The sequence below is a fragment of the Mastigoproctus giganteus genome, chromosome 5 (assembly GCF_048544385.1).
Source record: "Mastigoproctus giganteus isolate SK-2022 chromosome 5, ASM4854438v1, whole genome shotgun sequence".
In the NCBI taxonomy this organism is placed as follows: Eukaryota; Metazoa; Arthropoda; class Arachnida; order Uropygi; family Thelyphonidae; genus Mastigoproctus; species Mastigoproctus giganteus.
In genome coordinates this window covers 59,717,553-59,741,068 of record NC_143579.1, presented here as the reverse complement: position 1 = coordinate 59,741,068, position 23,516 = coordinate 59,717,553, and the positions used below count along the sequence as shown (strand labels likewise).

The window sequence follows — 23,516 nt, the reverse complement described above, 5'->3', positions numbered from 1 at the left end:
CATCACATATAGAAACTTTAGATGCTTAAAATGTAACGTGAATTTTAGCACTGCAATTCATTTTAATGAAAGCCTTAAAAAAAAATAAAACAAATAATTGGACTGCTATAAACTATTAAGTTTCAAAGACTTGGAACTAACATATTCTAATCTTGAATGTTTTTTTTTTTTTTGCACCAATGAGGAATGATTAAGTTTTTAATTAAACTTTTCCTGTGTAGTAAATGAAATGGAGTGATCATAATACTCTGTTTTTGCTATATGATGCTTGAAGATTACATAGGGATTATTACGGGCTTTTAGGAAGCACTACGTCAACATTGCTATGATATAATTGCTGCCATTAACTCCAAGTAACTACTGACAGCTGGTGTAACTGTTTCCGCCTAGAAAATAAAGAGAATAAGTTTTATTTGATGCATACTTTTTTTGTTTAGAAAAATTAAAGTTCACAGTTTAATTTATTTATGTGCAGCTATATATAGTATTCTCAAGTTTGAACTGACAAACTTGAGAACAATGTACATCAGTATTCAATGAACAATTAAGAAGCAGCAAAAAAAAAAGTAAGTACATCTAACATTAAAATAATTACTACTTACTGGATGAAAATCCAGATGAAATGTGCATGTCATGATCCAGGTTCTTTCTGTGCCTTTCTACAGCTATACAGCCACTTAATGACTCGTGCATTTTTTTCTACAATTGAAGTTTCAACTGGTCCATGTTTCCTTAAATCTTTATTTGTTATCCCCTCTTTCTGACATTCTGTTAATGAATCTTCACTGCAAACACTTGACCGATGATCATCACTATTAATAGAACTGATGCTGTCAAAAAACTGTGGAGGACTCGACGGAAGTGGCGGAGAAGTTATGATATTCCAGACAGTAGAATCAAGACCCATAGTATTAAAAAACCTTTCTATTTCAGCATTAGTATGATTTCTTTTCAGAGGCTTTTCAAGACTCTTTGAAAATCTATGACTAACATCTGATTTTGACCGCGTAACAATTCGCCTTCTTACACCACTCAACTCCCAGTCCCTGTCAGGTGACAAGATTCCACTGTTTGGTAAACATATTCTTTCTTCTCCACTGTGACTATTTATTTGATTTTCTTCTTGATTACAAAGATTTTTATACCTAAAGGAAGAACTTTTACTAACATAATCAGAAGTTCTTGAACAAATATACCTATCTTCTAATTCAGTTATGTCTTCCTCTGATGAGCCTTCTGTACTTTCAGAGTTAATTTCATTTCTAAAAGGTTCATTTTTTGAAGGGGAGAGATCGGGCATACTTTTATGAATATTACAGTTTCTTTCCTGTAATCCTTTGTTTGTAATCCAGTTATTTTTCTGTACAGGATCTGAGTAACCACGTCTTACTTTAGCTCCCTCTGACACATTTTTTGGTGGGCCAGAAAAATTATTCGAACTTAGATTTATATTTTCTTTTGAACTGGATGATATAAGGCGCTTTAACTGCGATTCTAGGTCTAATATACCTTCATCTGAGTGATCACTACTATACCTTAGCAGAGAGAGCTTCTTTCGATTTTGTGGTTCTCTTGAATCTGACTGTGACTTTGCTCGTGCTCGAAATGGTCCTGGACTCTTTGGAGGAAGCGACTGAGGTGTAAAGATTTCATTTGTAGTTCCCCTTTGGAGGTTAAATTCTTTCTCATTAGAATAGAGCCGTGGAGGTTTGCAAGTATCATGCAAGTGTTTTAGTGGTGCTTTCAAAAGAATATCAAGCTGTGGGCCAGTACTGACTTGAAGGTGAGAACTGTTTTTAAACTGTTGCTTGGAATCCAAAACACATTCTGATTTCACATAATTAGCCTTGCTTTCTTCTAAACGTTCCACTGCACTCTTTCTATTAGCTGCAACATAAAAACATCCAAATTAGAAATAGCACGATATTAAAATTTCACAATAAGCAACTTTGCATATTATATTTCTATGCTTAATGTATAAAATTTATGCTTGAGGCTAAAACATCTACATGTGTCATTTCTTAAATAATACAGTGTACATGTAGAATTATAAGTAATCTATTTGTTTTGACAGTCTCTTGTACTGCATCTGGAAGACAAGCAGTGGTCTTTCATCAAAACATAAAGCACGCTCCATGAAGTGGAAATCCCCAAATTCTGGTCTGAAAAAAATGTCACCATTTACAACGGTCAGCAGTAGTTTGTGAAATGAGCAGCGAGAACAACTGAAAGAATACCTAAAGAAGACTGTAACAGGCAGACTACTCAAAAATTCTCAAAATCACTATGCACTAGTAGACAGGGGGGAAAAAATTAAAAAAAAAAATACAAATGTGATGTTGTCTTGATAAACTACAAAGCCTATACCATGGATAAATGTCCCATCATTTGAGTACACCATTAATAAAAATATAGAATACCAAGTGATTATCCAGACTCATGTAAGATAACTGTTTAATCAAATATGAAAATTTGATAAATATTCACTTCCAAGATGGCTATTTAAGTGCAAAAGACACTTCATCAGTGGGAAGCCAGCTAATTGAAGAAAGAATCCTAATCACGAAACTGAAAGCACCTGCATTTATGTTGTGCCAGGAAAAACCATTCCAAAACTCCAGGTTGAATTGAAATTTGGAGGAGGGGAAATTAAAACTTAAATTTAGGGAAATACAAAGTAAAAAGAAAGAAAAGGAACAGAAAAAAAATTTTTGTAGTCCAAAGATAATGTAAAAGCTTGGGAAGTGTAAATAACAAGAATGAAAAAGTTAAAATGGTAAAAGTTGGGGGGGGGGAGAAATAGTGAAGTGTATTACTCTTAACTCAAGGATTATAATTTTACTCCATCTCTACCAGTTAGAGTCCTGGAGAAACAACTAAAACCACTAATATTACATTGTTTACTACTAAATAAATTACACACCTATAAACAACTTATTTTTCACCCACAACAATTATATCAGAATGCTTGCAGGCAGCAGGAAGTTTCTTTTTTAAATTTATTTAATATACTAAAACTATAGTTATAATTAATATATAGTTTGAATCCTAGAGTCATGTTGGTTAGTTTATTTTGCATTTAGATAAGTATTTGGAAAACTATAACTTAATATTCAGAGAGCCTGTGTTATTGATATTTTGGTGGGAAATTTGCACCTTTTGTTTGGTAGCTTAAATTTCTGTAAAACTGTACTTTGTTAATATAACTATAGTAATATATTGTAAATTTTGTAATCTTTCTAAAGTTCAGATTTTACGTAAATAACGGTTGTTACAAGATTCACTTACAAAGTCCAAGGACTGTGATTCAGACAGAAATGCCTGTAGAAATTTCCACTGTGAGTCATCAGTTCATCAATTGAGAACATCAAGTGAATCTTAACACATGCCTGTGGCATGTATTAAGATTGGTCTAGTAGACAAACCTATCTCAACTGACTATTCTTTTCTTTGTATTCTCAAATTCTCAAGAATTTGAGAATCGGTACACTCCTTACATTGGTACAAAGAAGAAGAATTACAAGGCATTACAAGAAGAATTTGAGTCACTGAACAAACAGGTGCTTGCCCTAGAAACAAATTTAAATGGGAGCTCGTAAGGGGTATCTTGTGACCTGCTAATGATGCAATCACAATTCAGGTCCCAGAAAAGAATAGTCAAGTGTGTACTGCTCTGGTTAAAGGCTGTCAAACAAAGGCAGTGATTTAGTTTTATTGGTAGGCTCCATTGTCATGGCAACAGGTAATATTTTTTGTAATAATGATAGGTGGACCAGAAGCAGGTTGCATTTGCCAGGAGCAGCAATTGATGATGTTACCAATACACTAAGATTTTAAGGAGGGGGATAAAGAGCATTATTATTCATGTAGCGATTAATGATCTATTAAACAAACACGAGCCAACCATTTTTTGGATAAATATAGGATCATGCTGAAAAATACGCCACAAGTTAGGACAGAATGTGTATATGTCTGCAATTCTGCTCAAACGTGTGGTAAGGATTATAAAATGAAAGCCTCTGGGGAAAGGGATTTTTTTTTTTTTTCAATCAGCATCACCTGCACTTGTAGGTAGAAGGAATCTATTTTGTAGCAATGGCATTCATCTGAACAAAGGTGGTGCAAAGGTTTTTTTTTTTTTTTTTATGTAAACACCAAACACCTTGGTCCTTGAGGTTGTCACAGACATTCTCTCAGATATGCCAGACAAGCTGTACTTGCTACCTGGGGGTCTAAAACGCTGATGGAACTGATATTTGGGTGACACTCAAGTCAAGTGGACCCAATTTCGGCGAAGTCCGGACAGTCTGTGACAGCCAAATCCTCTGCTTGCACCTTCACGATGGTGGGACTGTTAGTAATCCTGGGTATAACCTCCATGCACAAGTACATGGTGGGTGACCACCCAGGTGTGAACCAACATAAGCAGGGGTCGAGGTGTGACGCCCACACCACACCACATGGAGGAACGCCGCCCCTCTATGTTACCAGGCAGTACTAGGTGGTAGATGACTCTTATCAACTGGTGAAATACCACCACTTTGCTTATTGGAGGTTTGAAGTGGTGGAACCCATGTTTAGTCTCTAGAGCTAAGTTCCGGTCAACCCTTCCCTATCTCTTCCATCATGCAGTATGATTGATGACTTTTGAGGTTATGATGAACGTCATGGCGAGATCCAATATTCCTTACATTTCAAGGGTACAGCTCTAAAACGGTGTTCGCAGGCTGGCCGCTAGTTAATACACCGGACCGAACCTATTGGTAACTCTCTAGGAGGCTTCCGGATCAGCTAGTGTATAATCTTGCTCTACTCTGCCAGATAGTGACTGGAGGGAGCCTGAGTAGTGTGTATGCGGGGAGAATTGTCGAGGCCACATTATGTCAAGGATCTGGGTATATTCTTACCACGTATACGTCATATCCAAAAATTTCATTACTTCATACAGCATGTTCCACCCACTTTTTCTTACTATTGAATACACCATGAATTGTCAAAACAATAGAGCAAGCTTATCTGCGAAAAGATCTAAACCTCCCAAGCATTTCCTAATTCATTTCACAAATATACGTGGTCTCAATTCTAATCTCAACGATGTCCATTTCCACTTGCAGTCTGCCAAACCCCATTTACTTTGTCTGACAGAGTCTCAGTTATCAGTTGATTCAACTACTGCTCATCTCAGATGCCCAAATTATTCGCTGTATGATTCCTTTCGCCTCAAAGGTGGTACTTGTGCATATGTCCATTCTGATATTCCCTGTCAGAGACTTGGAAATTTGGAATCTCCTCTCTTTGATCTTCTCTGGCTTAAAATCTCTCTACCTCATTGTGTCAAATTCATCTGTTGTCTCTGCCGTTCTCCCAACTCCACTAATCACTTGGAGCTCTTTGACTTCCTTTCTTTGCAACTTGACTTTCTCCAGTCCAACTTTCCTAACAGTGAGGTAATTTTCCTTGGTGATTTTAATGTTCACAACTCCAGCTGGCTTCCGTTTTCTAGTCACACCGAACCAGCAGTTCGAGATGCTGAGGCTTTTGCAATTACTAATGACCTAGCACAGATTGTTCATTTACCTACAAGAATTCCGGACAATCCTAATCATACAGCCAATACGCTTGATCTTTTTCTCACAACAAACCCTTCTAAGTACACTGTTGAAGTGAGAGGTCCTTTAGGCACTTCAGATCACAACTTGGTGGTTATCTTTTCTCCAATGGAACCTTTATCTCATGGCTATTCACAACCTTGTGTTGTTTGGCATTACAAACAACAGGAATGGAATCCTCTATCCCACACCACTTTAAAATCTCATCCTTCATCTAAACCTTGGTTTTCCAATAAAAAAATGTGCTAAGGCTGTTCAAGAGAAAAATGTTGCATATCGTAATTGGCTTGTTTCTAATTCTTCAGTTTCATTTTCTGCCTACACCAAAGCTCGCAACAATTGTAAAGCAGTTATTAATCGGTCCAAACTAGAGTTTGAACAGGCTAAGAATAGAAAACTTGCTTCTTGCCCTAATGGTAGCCGAGCATCCTGGTCTCTTGCCAAAACTATTGGCCGCAACCTTTGCCCATCTCTGCCCAAACCAGATGGTTCTGTTGTCACTTCGGCCAAGGATAAAGCTGACCTGCTAGCATCCCATTTTTCTTCCAGCTCATGTATTAATGATCTTGGTAAAACACCTCCCAACATACTCCATTCAATGCCTCCTGTGGTCTTCCGTCAAAAGGATATCAGAAGGATTTTGATGAATTTCGATGCTAAGAAAGCTCCAGGTCCTGATGGTATTGCTCCACTTGTTCTCAAAACCTGTGCTCCTGAACTTACTCCTATTCTTTGCCACCTTTTTTTCACTTTCTTATACCAAAGGTGTTTTTCCTTCTGCTTCGAAATTTGCTCATATCCAGCCAGTTCCTAAAAAGGGTGACAAATCCCTCCCATCCAATTATAGTCCCATTGCAATTACTTCTACTCTTTCTAAAGTAATGGAGAAATCAATTAACCGGCAACTCTTAAACTACCTAGAAACCTTCCGTCTGATCAACGATTGCCAGTATGGATTCCATCAGTGTCGATCCACTGGTGATATTCTGGCTTATGTTACCCATTTATGGACTAATTCAATGGAAAGGTTCGATGAAACACAAGTAGTTGCTATTGACATCTCAAAGGCTTTTGATCGTGTTTGGCATAAAGGTCTTCCAAACAAGCTTCCATTTTATGGTTTGCCAACTGTTTTTAGTAATTGGTTATCCAGTTTTCTCTCTGATCGCTCACTGAGGGTGATGGTAGATGGTTCTCTGTCTTCTAACTTCTCCACTAATGCCGGTGTCCCCCAAGGTTCAGTTTTTTCCCCCACTCTTTTCCTCTTGTATATTAATGACCTTCTTCCATTAACTGGAAATCCAATCCATAGTTTTGCCGATGATAGCACATTGCATTCCACTTTCCATTTTGAGAAACCTTGTCCTGCTCAATCAGCTTCAACTTCTCGAAAATCTGCTACCAATTCCTTAAATGCTGATCTTCAGGTAATTCTCCAGTGGGGCAAAAACAACTTAGTTTTCAACCCTTCTAAAACTCAGTCTTGTCTTATATCTCGCAAAAAGGATTCTTCTGCTCCTATGCTTATCTTTAGTGACCCTCCGATTTCTAGGCAAAATGATATATCTCTTTTGGGGATTACCCTGACTTCTAATCTCTCTTGGCACAAGCACATTACAAACATTGCTTCCTCTGCATCTAAAAAACTTGGTTTTCTCTTTCGCTCTCGGCGCTACTTTTCTTCCAAATAGCTGCTCACTCTGTATAAATCGCAAATCTGCCCTGCCGTGGAATATTGTTCCCACATCTGGGGTGGTGCCCCCAAAACCTCTCTCAAGCTTCTTGATTCCATTCAGAAGAGGGCAGTTAGGTTAATTAATGATACATCTGTAACAGTCTCTCCACTCGCTTTCTCATAGACGTACTGTTTCTGCTGCATGCCTCTTCTATAATTCCTGCTCTCTCTCTTTCAAAACAGTCCGAACACGTGCCGCCACCAGCCAACATCCATTTACTGTCCAACTTCAAACCCACATAACCAACTTTTCATCTTCCTCATTTATTCATTCAACTGCCGTTTTCTGGAACAACCTTCCTTCATATGTATTTCCTGAAAATTACAATCTACAGAAGTTCAAGTCCAATGTCAACAAATATCTTCTTTCGTCTTCTCAACCTCCAACCCAAGCACGGTACTAAGTACTATAGGTTCTAATACCTCCCGTGTTTGGGGTACCCATAAAAAAAAAAAAAAAAACCACGAGAGGTATTGGAACCTATACTTAGTACTATACTTGCTTGGGTTGGAGGTTGAGAAGACGAAAGAAGATAATTGTTGTAATTATACTTGAACTTCTGTAGACAATAATTTTCACGAAATACATATGAAACAAGGTTGTTCCAGAAAATGGCAGTTGAATGAATAAACGAGGAAGATGAAAAGTTGGTTCCGTGAGTTTGAAGTTGGACAGTAAATGGATGTTGGCTGGTGGCGGCATGTGATCAGACTCTTTTAAAAGAGAAAGAGAGAGAGAGAGGGAATTATAGAAGCCAATTCAGAAGAACAGTGGAACACGATCGAAAGCCTTTGAGATGTCAAGAGCAACTGCTTGTGTTTCACCAAATTTTTCCATGAATTAGTCCATATATAGGTAACATAAGCCAGAATATCACCAGTGGATCAACACTGATGGAATTCATACTGGCGATCGTTGATCAGATGGAAGGTTTCAAGGTAGTTTAAGGGTTGGCGGTTAATTGATATCTCCATTACTTTAGAAAGAGTAGAAGTAATTGCAATGGAACGATAATTGGATGGGAGGGATTTGTCACCCTTTTTAAGAACTGGATGCATATGAGCAAACTTCCAAGCAGAAGGAAACACATCTTTGGAATAAGAAAGTGAAAAAAGGCAGCAAAGAACAGGAGTAAGTTCAGGAGCACAGGTTTCGAGAATAACTGGAGAAATACCATCAGGACCTGGAGCTTTCTTAGCATCAAGATTCGTCAAAATCCTTCTGACATCCTTTTGACAAAAGACCACAGCAGGCATTGAATGGAGCGTGTTGGGAATAGTGGGAGGTGTTTTACCAAGATCATTAAAACATGAGTTGGAAGAAAAATGGGATACTAGCAGGTCAGCTTTATCCTTGGCCAAAGTGACAACAGAACCATCTGGTTTGGACAGAGGTGGGAACAGAGATGGACAAAAGTTTCGGCCAATAGCTTTGGAAAGAGATCAGGATGCTTAGCTACCATTAGGGCAAGAAGCAAGTTTTCTACTCTTAGCCTGTTCAAATTCTAGTTTGGACTGATTAATAACTGCTTTACAATTGCTTTGGTGCAGGCAGAAAATGAAATTGAAGAATTAGAAACAAGCCAATTACAGTATGCAACATTCTTCTCCTCTCGAACAGCCTTAGCACATTTATTGAAAAACCAAGGTTTAGATAAAGGACGAGATTTTAAAGTGGAGTGTGTGATAAAGGATTCCATTCCTGCAAGAATAATTTCACTGACACGATCTGAGCAAACGGAAATGACAGAAGTTTTGAAACAGTAATCCGACCAAGGAAAAGAAATCTCGTAGGTCATCCCATTTTGCATTCTTTTAATGCCAAACAATACGAGGTTGGGAATAGCCATGAGATAAAGGCTCCATTGAAGAAGAGACAATCACCAAGTTGTGATCTGAGGTGCCTAAAGGACCTCTCACTTCAACCGTGTACTTAAAAGGGTTGTTTATGAGAAAAAGATCAAGCGTGTTGGCTGTATGGTTAGGGTTGTCCGGAATTCTTGTAGGTAAATGAACAATCTGTGCAAGGTCATTAGTAATTGCAAAAGCCTCAGCATCTCGACCAGCTGGGTCAGTGTGACTAGAAAACGGAAGCCAGCTGGAGTTGTGAACATTAAATCACCAAGGAAAATTACCTCACTGTTAGGAAAGTTGGACTGGAGAAAGTCAAGTTGCAAAGAAAGGAAGTCAAAGAGCTCCAAGTGATTAGTCGAATTGGGAGAACGGTAGAGACAACAGATGAATTTGACAATGTGGTGGAGACATTTTAAGCCAGAGAAGATCGAAAAGAGGAGATTCCAAATTACCAAGTATCTGACAGGAAATATCGGAACAGACATATGCATAAGTACCACCTTTGAGGAGAAAGGAATCATACAGTGAATAATTTGGGCAACTGAGATGAACAGTAGTTGAATCAAGCAATAACTGAGATTCTGTCAGAAAAAGTACATGGGGTTTGGCAGACTGCAAGTGGAAATGGACATCATTGAGATTAGTTTTGAGACCACGAATATTTGTGAAATGAATCAGGAAGTGTTCAGGAGGTTTAGATCTTTTCGCAGATAAGCTTACTCTTTATTAGTTTGAAAAATTCATGGTGTATTCAATAGTAATAAAAAGTGGGTGGGACATGCTGTATGAAGTAATGAAATTTTTGGATATTGCGTACACATTGTAAGAATATACCCAGATCCTTGGCATAACGTGGCCTCAACAATGCCCCCTGCATACACACTACTCAGACTCCCTCCAGTCACTGTCTGGCAGAGTAGAGGTAGCAAGATTATACATTAGCTGATCCGGAAGCCTCCTTGAGAGTTACCAATAGGTTTGGTCCGGTGTACTAACCAGCGGCTGGCCTGCAAACACCATTTTAGAGCCGTAAACTCGAAATGTAAGGTTGATTGGATCTCGCCACGATGTTTATCATAACCTCAAAAGTCATCAGTCATACTGCATGATGGAAGAGATGGGGAAGGGTTGACCGGAACTTAGCTGTGGAGACTAAACATGGGTTTCACCACTTCAAGCCTCCAATAAGCAAAGTGGTGGTATTGCATCGGTTGATGAGAGTCATCTACCACCTAGTACTGCCTGGTAACACAGAGGGGCTGCATTCCTCCATGTGGTGTGGACGCCACACCTCGACCCCTGCTTATGTTGGTTCACACCTGGGTGGTCACCCACCGTGTGCTTGTGCATGGAGGTTATACCCAGGATTACTAACAGTGCCACCATTGTGAAAGTGCAAGCAGAGGATTTGGCTGCCACAGACCGTCCGGACTTCGCCGAAATTGGATCCACTTGACTTGTGTCACCCGAATATCAGTTCCATCAGCATTTTAGACTCCCAGGTAGCAAGTAAAGTTTGTCTGGCATATCTGAAAGAACGTCCGTGACAACCTCAAGGACCTTAATGTTATCAATGGCAAATTCTAAATGGGAAGCATTGTATCACTGAGGATACTTTATGGGTTCAGGGAAACTGCTAGTCAGTGGGCAAAAAGGCAATATAGATCTGCATTTATCTGATAAGGGTCAAAGTAATGCTTGCACTCACCTCAAGAATTTCTGTTTGCTGGCACAAGAGCCAATATTGGCAAGATGTTCTGAGGGTACTGACTTTTCAAATGAGTGGAAAGATAAAGCTAAGGCAACAAGCCTAAATAACTTCAAGGGGTGTGTCAAGGTAGTAAACTATAGAAGCATACTTAGTCTTAATTTGTGTTTTCAGTAATGCAAGGAGTGTTGTCAATAAAATGGCCGAATTCAAACTCCTGATTAGGACAACCAATGCTGACATAATAGGGCCAACAGAAACATGTTGCCATCCAGAAGTTTGTAATGACAAGTTCCACTACAGTATGTATAATGTATTTAGGAAAGAAAGGGTAGATAGAAGGGGTGGAAGGATCATGCTTCTTATCAAAAGCAAGGCTTGAGCATAAAGAGAGCTTTTGCTGAGTCTGAAGTAATGTCTGCCAGTATAGAATCTGTGGTGTGCATTTGTTGGAAGCAAAGGTACAAATAATGAGAGTGGAAGTAATCTATAGATCAGACGATTGTGAAGAGTATGACAAGGGTCTCTACATGTACATGGAATGGGCAAGCAAGTGTGAATGTCTTGTTGTGGGAGACTTCAACTTGCCCCAGGCTGAGTGGAATAAGTGGGAGGGAAACACCCCAAGTGGAAATTTTTTTAAATAAACTAGATTGTGATTCGTCCCAGCATGTTAGATAAAATATTAGGGGTGAGAATATTCTTGACGTCATCGTTACTCACGAACCAAATCCCATCACAGGGCTTAAGTACAGGAACCACTAACGAGTAACGATCAGGCAGTTGTTAGTTGGAAGATGAAGAAAGATATTGCAGAAATTAAAAGGTAAAGGCAGGGGTTTTTAATTTCAAAAGAGAAGACTACGACAGTTTAAGGCACCATATGGCATCTATTAATTGGGCAGATTGCAGGGAGAGTGCAAATACAGTTGAATTATGGAATACCTTTAAAGCAAACATCCCAGAAGCCACGAACGAGTATACACCATTAAGAAAGTATTACACAAGGAAAATGACGAAATGGATGAATGCATAACTGGCCAGTCTAAGAGAGAAGAAAAAGACTGCATGGGATAGTTACAGAGTACAGCCACTCCCCGACTTAAGTAAAGGTTGCATTCCACAGAACTCTACGTAAGTCAGAATTACCCTTAATGCTTATGCAGCACTCGCAACTATGCACGCTGAACTTGATTGAAGCAAAAAAGAAATGTTCAATGAACATGTAAATAGAATTATTTATTGAATTTTTTTTTTTATCTCATGTGCAGGAAAAAATACAAAAGTGTACAAAATTACAAAAAGAGAGAGGAGGAGAGGAGACAGGCATAATGTCAGCAAGTTTTACCTTTCGAGCATTGTTGCCAGAATTAACTCTCCAGCTGATAAGCACACTGCTGCGGAAGTTGAGGGCTGTGGAGATTTAGAAAGGGTTTTTTCCAACACATCACAATTTCTTTGCAGCTGCACAATCGGCACTGGCGACTTCACCGAATACTTTAATGTTTTGGAAACCAGCACGATGCTTGAACCTATTAAACCACCCATTGCTTGCCATGAACTTGGCTTGGGGTTTGCCAAACTTATCCTTAATATCTTCATAAATACTTCTTGCTTTTGCTTGAATGGCTATTAGACTTGGGGGCACTTGCTTATGAATCTGATTTTCCATCCATATTATTAATAGCTTTTCCATTTTCAATATAGCACCTGAATGCTGTTTGGTGATCACTGTTGATCTTAAATGCATTGATCCTTTAACATGTTCTTTTATACATGCACTTTCCTTTAAAACGGTATTCACTGTTGAAGCAGCGAGACCTAATTCCGTGTAATAGATGACAAACTTTGACCTGCTTCGTACTTCTTAATTAATCATCTTCATTTCTAAATCAATTTTGTTTCGTTTCCTAGAACTGCCAGTACTTGCACTTTCTGTTGGTCCCTTTCCCTTCATCATTGTAATAAGTAAATAGGAATGAAGAGAAGATTCTGAAAATTTGTTTTTTATATGATTGAAGATTTCAGTGAAGGGGAACTCATTTACCGTAACGTAAAAACCGACAGGATTCCAGTTATCTATATTATCGCAAATGCAATAAGATCAAGTTTACTACCCATTTACAAAAGACTGCACTAACAGAAAAGCCCAATAAACTGGAAAGTGCAAATTGCTTTTATTGTTTTATGGTAGTGACCTACAGAAATGAGTTTTAGAAAAATATCACAAAGGCGTTCAAAATTGATTCTTAAAACGTTCTGTTTTAAGAATCAATTTTGAAGGCCTTTGTGATATGTTATCATATGTTCTATATGATAACAATGAAAGTGTAGCGTAATTTCCATTATAAAAATGAACCTTTAATTAAAGAGATAAATAGTTTAGTTATATAGCAAAAATTTCAACTTCCAAGGTCTTGGTATGAATTACCAAAAGGAAAAAAAAAAGAAAAAAACAATGCGTTATTGGGTTCATATTACAATATTTTCATGATACCTCCATTTATTACTATGGGAGGCAAAATATGTTTCTACGATTTTTTTTAAATTTGCAACAGCCGGCAAAAACTTACGTACAGTCGAATTTCCGTAAGTTCAGTATTATGTAAGCAGGGGAGTGCCTGTAATGAAAAGTACCGAAGCTTACAACAGCTAACAAACTTCCATCTGTTGTAGAAGTTGATAGCTTAAATAGATTCAAGGCAGAACTAGACAAACATTTGGAGCGAGTGGATGGGTGAAATGAGAAGGGGTGCTTTTTTTTGTCTGATGCTATATAAGCTTGCTTTCTTGCACCACGTGCCTTTACTAATGCCAATGCATCAAAACTTGACCTTATGTAGCCCCCTAAGCTGTCATCCATATGCTACTATGTACCTTTGCTGCAATTTTTACAGACTTATTGGTTAGCAAATACCACAACAACGGTCAATCTTTGACCATTAACAGAAAATAAAAATGTTTCAAAATTACTTATAGCCTCGCGGCAGAGATGGCACCTCCACCCCACCACGAGGTAGGTCACCCTATCTAACAAAACTAGTCCAACACCCAGTCAGACAACTTAAAAAACAGATCTAAATCTATTTTCATTTAAGTGACTTAATCAGAGAAAACATCCTCCTCTTTGCAGTTCATACAACTTGTAAGAAAAAAATTTTCCACGTCAGAGCCACACCAAGCCCATTATTGCCGGTCCACGACCCATTATGACATTCAGATTAACAGGATGTCGGCAGGCACTGGTAGACGGAGCCAAATCATCACAAACTTACAGCAGAGGCCGCTGCCGCCGACCCAAGAGGCCACCCAACTAATCACCAAAGTCAGTCTTCCTTTTCAAAATATTGACCACTCAGACATAATCTGGGCAGATCTTATCAACAGCCTCATGAGCAGACGGCTACTTCCTCTGCCAACAGTTTACACACTGGAGTTTTCATAATACAGTTCCTGTACACATGGCCCCATCCAGCACAATACCTGCAGAACTCTTCTGCTTCACAATGCTTGGCCACATGGCCGAATGACATAGATCTATAACACTGGGTCAGGGTCAACAAGTCCAGGACCCGATGAGAGCTCCAATCAACAAATTCTTGAGCAATTTCTAAGTATTTTCCTAACTCTGTTGGAAACCTCTAGCACATAGTTAATACCAGAACTTTTTGCTTTATTTTTTGGGAGCACTCTAACCTCAGAAGAAACTTGATCACTTGTTAATCCACCATCAGCCAAGTTCCTTCTCCATAGTTCTTCTAGAAAATGTTCTTTAGTGACTTCTGTGCTTATATCAAACACCACAAGCCGAGGATTTCGTTGGAGGGTTCTTCCAGCCTCATCTCTTGTACTTGAGCACAGTCCCTTATCTTCTAAATATCATTCTTGCTTGTGGCCTCAACAGCTACAAGCCGATTTTGGATTGGACGAACAGCGACAACTAGTCACTAATCTGGTATCTCTCAGTCCTAGCCTTCAGGATTATAGTCTTTGTCTTGACTTTTTCTTGTTCTGAAGGATGAACTAAATCAGCATAAGTCCTTGTAGGTGAAACTTGCTCATCTAACAGCACTTCCAGCTTTGCTTTTAGTGCAATATTTTCAGCCATAACCTTCTGTACCACCTGCATCATCTTATTCCAATAAGACATGCAATGTTCAACATTAGACGGGTCGCATCATGCAGAGTCGGGACACATACCCGTCGTTTTTTTTAGTAATTATTCAGTTCTCTAAACACAGTCAAGTCTAGATCACTATTGTCATTTTGCACACCAGGACTGGAGGCCCAGGATTCGCCTTGGCACCTATTTGCTTTGATGGTAAAACAGACTTCCTCTTCAGATGATTCCTACTCTTCTGAGATCTCCTGTACTTCTAGCGGAGGTTCAGGAATCTTCCTCCTTGTTCGAGGCATAATAATTTTGTTAGTAACAGACAGAATTTGAAATCACAGCAAAGAACTACCAGATTCAAAACAATCCTCAGAATTTGGAACAAAATCACCAAAAAGCTCTTTCTGCCAGTTGGGGACTCATCCCAGCTTGTGTACTGGGTATGGTAAAGTCTTAGATAACCCATGAAGGGTCTTTACTGAAGAAAGACCCTTCTAAGCTGAGAAGAGGCTGTGTGAGTGAGACTGAGCCATATGAAATTAGAAATTTCGTAATTACAGATGAGATTATTAGAGAAACTTTCAAGCAGAAAGGACAAGTAAGGTTCCCAGAGTTGACAGCATATACTTGGTAGTTTTGATGGAGACTGCCAAGGAGTGTATCGAACCAGTGAATGTAATTATGAGGGCATCTTTGGGCTCAGGAGAGATATCTTTAGATTGGAGAAGTCCCGATGTATCGCCAATACATAAAAGCAGTTCTAAAAGTGAAGTTGGTCTACAGATCGGTTAGTCTGACTTCAGCAGCAGGAAAAATCTTAGAGGCAATGATTAAGAGTGCAATCTAGGTACATTTATATAAATATGACATTTCAAAGGACACACAACATGGTTTTATTAAAGGAAATTGTGTTTAACTGAACTTGTAAGCTGTTTTGGGACAGTTGCTCATGACCTGGATGTAGAAAACAATTTGGACATAGTTTATTTAGATTTTAGTGAAACATCTGACTTGTGATTTTACCGTATAAACTGGAACATGTTGGGATTACTGGAGAGATTCTAAGATGGACTGATGGGTAGCTGCAGTGCAGAAGGCAGTGATTAATAGATATTCTTCAGATTGGTGTAACGTCAGAAGTGGGGTCTCCCCAAAGATCAGTCTTTGGACCAAGTTTCTGATTTTCATAAATGACATCGTAATCATTTCATAAATGATTACTGGAGAGATTCTGAGATGGATTGCTGGGTAGCTGCAGGGCAAAAGGCAGTGATTAATAGATATTCTTCAGATTGGTGTAACGTCAGAAGTGGGGCCCCCCCAAAGATCAATCCTTGGACCAAGTTTCTGATTTTCTTAAATGATATCAATGAAGGAGTAGATGGTGTGATGTCAAAATTGCAGACAACAAAGATTGATAGAATCATTAATGACCAGTGCCAAGCAGCACTCCTTCAGGACAACTTGCACATGCTCCAAGAATGGTCAGAAAAGTGGCAGCTAAGTTTAAATGCAGCAAAATGCAAGGTCTTACACTTAGGGAATAGCAACCTAAAATGAATTATACACTTGGTGGGACTGAATTTAAAACTGTAGAGGAAGAGAGGGATCTGGGAGTATGATACTGGCAGACAGGAAAGACCAAAAAAAAAAAAAAAAAAAACACCAAACTTTTTGAAAGGGTCCAAAGACAGACAACTTTTATGGTGAAACTGTCAAATGGGTGACTGTACAATTCTTCAAATAGGTCTCTGGGGTTGGGAAAGTTTTGATTCATAATAACTGCAATGTAATACACCAACCGTATAACTGAAACTTTATTAAAATAGAAATAATATTATAATATAAGATCGGATCAAATTAAAATGATAAAATAAAATACACTGGTTGTACAATAAAAGCAGTAAAAAATAACAAAATATAAAAATAAAATAAAGAATAGCAATTATACTATACAGAATAAAAGTGATAAAAACAACTGTAGCTTTCAAAGGCGACTGACTCCTTTATCAACAGTAAGACTTAACTTGTCATGGTACATCCTTAAATACCTGCAGGATCATGGCTCACAGCATGTGTTATCATAGGCGTATGGGCAGTATCTTCCACACATGAATAGAAATGGCTCAGGAGCTGGCCGGATGGAACCATTCATTCAGTCCGAGGATTATGTTTCAAAGAGGGGATGAACTCTGATTCCCTTGTCTCTATTAATGGTGTTATGCTTAGAAGAGCAAATCCGTAAACTCTCAAGCCATTTCCAGTTCCAATATCCATGTGAACAATCGACTATGATGGCATCGCCAGGTGCAATTTGGTGGTTCTCCTCCCAAAAATGTTTGGCCACAGCAGATTTCCCATAATCTGCAGCCTTTATTGTGTTAATATGCTCCCCCATGCGATCTTTGAAACACCGTTTTGTCTCACCAACATAACACTCCCCACAATCCAAGTATTTAATCTCATATGACCCCACTTATACCTTCCATGGGTACAGGATCTTTAACCTTTGACACAACTGTGTGCAACTTTTGCCCTGGAAGTTGCACACTGTGTCTGGCAGTGTTCGCTCAGTTAAGCCAGGATAGTAGGGAATGTATGCAGTGGCGATGGGTGTGAACATCTCTCTTCATGTTCCACTTCCCAAACATATTTATCCAAAACCTTCTGGGGGTATCCGTATTTTCTGTTTAATTTTTGACGTGTTTAATCTCCTCCATTCTATCCTCTGAGGCACTACAGTGTGTCCCAGCCTTGTCTCTAAGAACAAGGCCCTAATAACACCTATTCTTGTGATCGTTCGCTTGTGCCGTGTTATAATGTGTATATTGCCCCCAGCACATGGGTTTTCTATATACACTTGTTTTTTACTTTAGTGCTACCTCTATAAACCACCACAAGGAAAGGGAGGATACCATCTATTTCCACCTGCAAGGTAAACTGAATAAAAGAGGAGAAGCTATTAAGAAAACTGAGAAACTCATCCTCTCTTCTCCTCTGTACAATGGAGAATGGTACCGTCGACGTATCATTTCAATGCACGCATGGGGGAAGCAGACCCATCAAAAATATATGCATTATAACTCATGGGAATTCCATGGGTACACTGAGTTAAGTGTGAGCTAAATAATTTTATGAAGAAAGCAGAAGAGAATTTGTTAACAAGAGAATAGAAATAATATTATAATATAAGATCGGTTCAAATTAAAATGATAAAATAAAATGCACTGTTTGTACAATAAAAGCAGTAAAATAACAAAATATAAAAATAAAATAAATAGCAAAAATAAACAAGTAAACTAAAAATAAATAAGGCACCTGGGACTGATGGGAACTATCCAATTATATTAGCAAGGGCACATGATGCAAGAAAGCAAGCTTATATAGAATCAGGGAAAAAAAAAAAAAAACCCGCACACCCTTCTCATTTCACCTGTCCACTAGCTCCAAATGTTTGTCTAGTTCTGCCTTGAATCTATTTAAGCTATAAACTTCTACAACGACAGATGGAAGTCTGTTCTACCAATCAACTACCCACTGGCTAAAGGCAAACTTCTGAACATCTATCCTACAACTCTCTTTCCTCAATTTGAATTTATGCCCTCTGAGTTGATTATTCTGAGCAAGGGGAAGAATACCATCAGCATTGAGCATGCTCAAACCATTCAAGGTTTTATACACAATCAGATCACCTTGCAGGTGCCTAGTCTCCAAGCACTGTAATCTGCAAAACTTAAGCCTTTCTTCATAAGAGCAACCCTTTGTTCCATTCACTAATCTTGTTGCCCTTCTCTGTACTCGTTCCAACAGCTCTACATCCTTCTTAAAATGAGGCCTCCAGACCTGTATACAGTACTCAAGGTGTGGCCTGACCATTGCCTCATAAGGGGATAATCACTTCCTTATCCATGCTAGAAAAATTCCTGTATATCATTGACAAGACACCATGAGCTACTCTTGCAGACTGTCTGCACTGCTCAGAAAACTTCATATCTACCTGCACAATTATCCCCAGATCCTTTTCATTCTCTACCACTGTCAGTGTAATACCACAGAGTTTATGCATTACTCTGGAGTTACTGCTTCCCATATGTAGAACTTTACATTTGTCAATGTTAAACTTCATTTGCCACCTCTTAGCCTATCTTCTCAACTTTTCTAGATCCTGTTGCAGCAGAGTACTGTCATTAGTGTCATTAACAACCCTAAAAACCTTCGTATCATCTGCAAACTTGGACTTAAGTCTGATATACCATCATCAATATCATTTATAAATACAGAAAACAATGGACCCAACACTGAACTCTGAGGGACTCCACTAATAACATTAGTCCACGAAGAGCAGTGTATTGATTACCACTCTGTCTTCTCCCATTCAACCATCCCTTTATTCATAGCAGCAATTTGCCTTCAATGCCGCACTGCTCCAATTTGTGCAGCAGTCTTCCATGTACAACAGTATCAAAAACCTTTCTAAGATCCAAATATATGATATCAAAGTTATTTCCTGCATCCAGTTACTTTGTGACCACATCATAGTATCCAATCAAATTGGTCAGACAAGACTTCCCCTTAACAAAACCATGCTATGTCCAAGCTATAACTGAAGTCTTGTCTAGATGATCCTGCAGTGCTTCTTTAACTGATGCCTCCATTAATTTCCCTGGAACAGAAGTTAAACTAACGGGTCTATAATTACTTGTTGCCTTTTGATCCTACTTTGTGAATTGTGGTTACATTTGCACATCTCCAGTCCATGGGTACCTCCTCTAAGTCCAAGGAAGCTCTCATAATTATGGCTAAGGGTTTGCTTACTTCCTTTGTTGCCTCCTTTAATATAACTGGATAGATCCCATACACCCCAGGTGCCTTTCTTATGTTTATCTTCAACAATTTATCCTCCACTTTCCTCTCATTTATTACAAAATCATCTATCTCACTGCCAGATTTTAGTTCACCTCTGGCATTCCCTTCCCTGAATAACTCCTCATATGTGAATGTAGATGCAAAATACTCATTTAGTTTGTTAGCCACCTGAGCAGGATCATCAACAGTTGAACCATCGATATCCAGTGGACCAATCTGATTCAACCCCTTCCTTCTACAGTTTACATAGGTAAAGAACTCTTTGCTGTTTTTCTTTGCATCCTTTGCCAAAGATTTCTCGTAATCTGCCTTTTCCTGCCTAACCTCCTTTGTGACTTGGTTACAGACTAACTTATATCTATCATAGGCTTCTGTGTCACCTGTTAATTTATATGTATCCCATGCATTTTTCTTCTCTACCACATTTCTAATTAGTTCATCTGACATCCATTTAGGCCTAAATCATGAACAATATTTCTTTGTTGGTATGAAAAGCCTAGTAGCTTCCAAGATTAATTCTTTGAATGCTTCCCATTTTGAATTTGCTGTTGGTAACATCAGCAGCTGGTCCCACCGTATAGAATTTAAATACTGTCTCAGACAGTATTTAAATACTATGCAGTGGGACCACATTTACAAAAGCAAAAACCCTTCCCTTTACTCCTGATGGTAGTTACTTCTGAGTAAATCCCACTTCAGCACACTGTGATCATTGCCACCTAGTGGTTCCTTTATCTGCAGATTCTTAATGCATGAAGAATCACTACTGATAATCAGATCAAGAGTATTACTCCCTCTAGTTGCCTCCCGAACATGCTGCTGTAGAAAACAATCATCGAATAAATCCACAAAAGAAACGGCAAAAGGAATGAACTAACTCTTAGCCATAATTATGAGAGTATCTTTGGATTCAAGTGTCCCTGTGGACTGGAGATGTACAAACAACTTGCCTATTCACAAAGGTGGGAGAGAGGGTCAAAGGGCAAAGTGAATAAAATTGGATCTGTAAGTTTGACTTCCGTACCAAGGAAAATAATGGAGTAGGTGGTTAAAGATGTAATGTAATATCATAATGGAGTAGGTGGTTAAAGATGTAATGTAAGATCATCTTTAGTGGAACACATTTATGTGACTATTGCAGCACAGATTCATTAATAAGAGATCTTATGTAACCAATTCGATTAGCTACTACCATGATTATAATTTCTTAAATATTTTAAGGAACTATCCTTGTGTTTCAGAACACAAAATGCATAATGCTTTATTATCCTTCTTAATCATACCAAATTTTTCATTCCAAGATTCTTGATATTATTTGTTACTTCCCTCTCCATTTGAACGTTTTTGTTTCTTTTCTGGTTGAGCTGACATTCTAAACAACCTGTCAAGGGCAAATAGCAATTAAAATATTTATGAGAATTTATGGGAATTAACGAAGAATAATCTCCAATCTCCATGCCACATACAAACCGTAATTACACTAAATACTGAATGTGGATAATATATCTCACATAAGTTTAACAATAATTATATTCTGAATAAACGTGTGAAATATACAAATTTTTTTCTTAATTTCATTTCACAATTTCGTTGGTATGTCTCACCATTCCGACTTCAAACAAATCTGGAGACTAGGCACTTGCGAGGTGATCTGACTGAGGTATATAAAGCCTTGAATGGTTTGAGCATGCTCAATGCTGATGGGATTCTTCCTCTTGCTCAGAATAATCACCTGAGAGGGCATAAATTCAAATTGAGGAAAGACAGCTGTAGGATAGATGTATGGAAGTTTGCCTTTAGCCAGCGGGTGGTTGATTGCTGGAACAAAACTTCCATCTGTCATTGTAGAAGTTGATAGCCTAAATAGATTCAAAGCAAAACTAGACAAACATTTGGAGCGAGTGGATGGGTGAAATGAGTTTTTTTTTTTTTTTTTTTGGCTGATGCTATACAAGCTTGCTTTCTTGCATCATGTGCCTTTACTAATGCTAAATCACTGCACGAGTGATTTAGAATTAGCATTAGTAAAAAAATTTTTTTGGACACTGAATTCCATGTGCCCAAAAAATTTGTCACCACACCAAGCCTAGGACCTTCAGTGGTTGTGTGGGGAACCATGAATGGCAATACCTACTTTAAAATTTTGAACAATTCCATGCTCCCTATGATATGCCAGTTCTTAAATACAGACACCTTTGATCTGACAGGGCTGTTCAAAAATGGCTGATGGACAGAAGAGTCCTGCTGCAAACCATATGGAAGTAGTATGGGATGAACTGAAACATGAAATGAGGGACAGAAAAAAATTTCCCACAATGGTAGCTCAAGTGGTCACAATTTTACAGGAATGGAGGACTATCCCTATACCAGTCTATTGTTCACAGGTCAAAACACTCCACTCCAAGAAGGGTGGAGTGTATCACAGTGGCCAAAGGAGGATATACAAACTTTTGAAGTGAATAGCAGTGCAAAAGTCAATTCATGTGTCAGGCTACTTTTTGGAGGGCAGCGTAGCTGTAATTCAAAACAGCATTTCCCGCTATGCTATGAAGTTCACCGAATAAAAGATGGCACTAAAAGGGAGAATTTCATGATTTTATGTGTAGGTTCATTAAAAAAATGCATTTACTGTAAGAACCAAATTGCCTTCATATTTTGTTTGTGAATTTTTTTAAAATTAATCTTTTTTTATAAAATGTGCAAGATTTTAAAGAACGTTCAGTAAAGTTCTTCAAAATCATTTCAGTAAGCTTATGATACTATTCCATACGAACCAGTTGGAGCAATGTGACAATTAGGGGCAGGTACTGATATCAATAAAGGGATGGTTGAGTGGCAGGAGGCAGAAATTAACAGCCACTACCCTTCTTGAACTAATGCTATTAGTGGAGTCTTTAGGGGGGTTTAGCATTGGGCCCTTAATTTCTTATATTTATTAATGATATTGAGAATGCATATCAAGTTTAATGTCTAAGTCTGCTATTGATAATGGTGGTTAATAACAGTAATCAGGGTATGCTACTCCAACAAGGGATGGATAAATTAGGCAAACTGACTGAAAAGTAGAAATTGACATTTAACACTTATAAATATAAGGTACTGTAATTGAACAGGTAATCTCAGAATAACATATCAGTGTGTTGGTACCATATTCAAGGTAGTGGAGAATGAAAAAGACCAAGGATAATTGTACAGAGTGAGATTAGTTCTCTGAGCAGTACAGATAGGCTGCTAGGAGTGCAGGGAGAGTTCTGTCAATGGTAACAGGAATTTTGCCACCACAGACAAGAATTATCCCATACTATAAGACCAGGCAGCACCTTAAGTACTGCATATAGGTTTATAAACATCGTTTTAGGAAGGATACAGCTTTGTTGAAATAAATCAGAGAAGGGTAACAAGTTTAGTCAGGAGCACAAATCTGTACTCTTGCCAAAAAATATTTTAATTAAATTGCAGCATCTGGAATTTAGGCACTTGTGAGGAGACCTGACTGAAGTATTTATGGCTTTAAATGAACTGAGTGTACTACTAACTGCTAAGGGCATCCTTAACTTTTTCCTCATACGGCATAAATACATACACCAGTGTTCTCCCCAGAAAATTTTGCTAGCCAGGTGGGGAAGTGTA

General features: G+C 38.4%; 1 protein-coding gene across 1 annotated transcript; it reads right to left on the bottom strand.

Moving 5' to 3' along the window:
* Positions 1 to 291: 291 nt before the first annotated feature.
* On the bottom strand, positions 292 to 15,038 carry LOC150085432 (uncharacterized). The gene is made up of 3 exons (XM_090374564.1): positions 14,855 to 15,038; positions 603 to 1,887; positions 292 to 386 (listed from the first exon to the last, which is right to left on the bottom strand). The coding sequence occupies exons 1-2, from the start codon at positions 15,036 to 15,038 to the stop codon at positions 632 to 634; spliced, it is 1,440 nt and encodes a 479-aa protein (XP_090230690.1). The 3' UTR covers positions 292 to 386; positions 603 to 631.
* Between the last annotated feature and the right edge of the window lie 8,478 nt (positions 15,039 to 23,516).

Bases quoted from the DNA above. Each gene is read 5' to 3' on its own strand.
- LOC150085432 (XM_090374564.1), bottom strand. From the start codon at position 15,038: ATGATGCAGGTGGTACAGAAGGTTATGGCTGAAAATATTGCACTAAAA. The intron at 1,888-14,854 runs GTGACTAGTTGT...TTTATGTTGCAG, and splicing joins GACTGAGAGATACCAGATTA to CTAATAGAAAGAGTGCAGTG.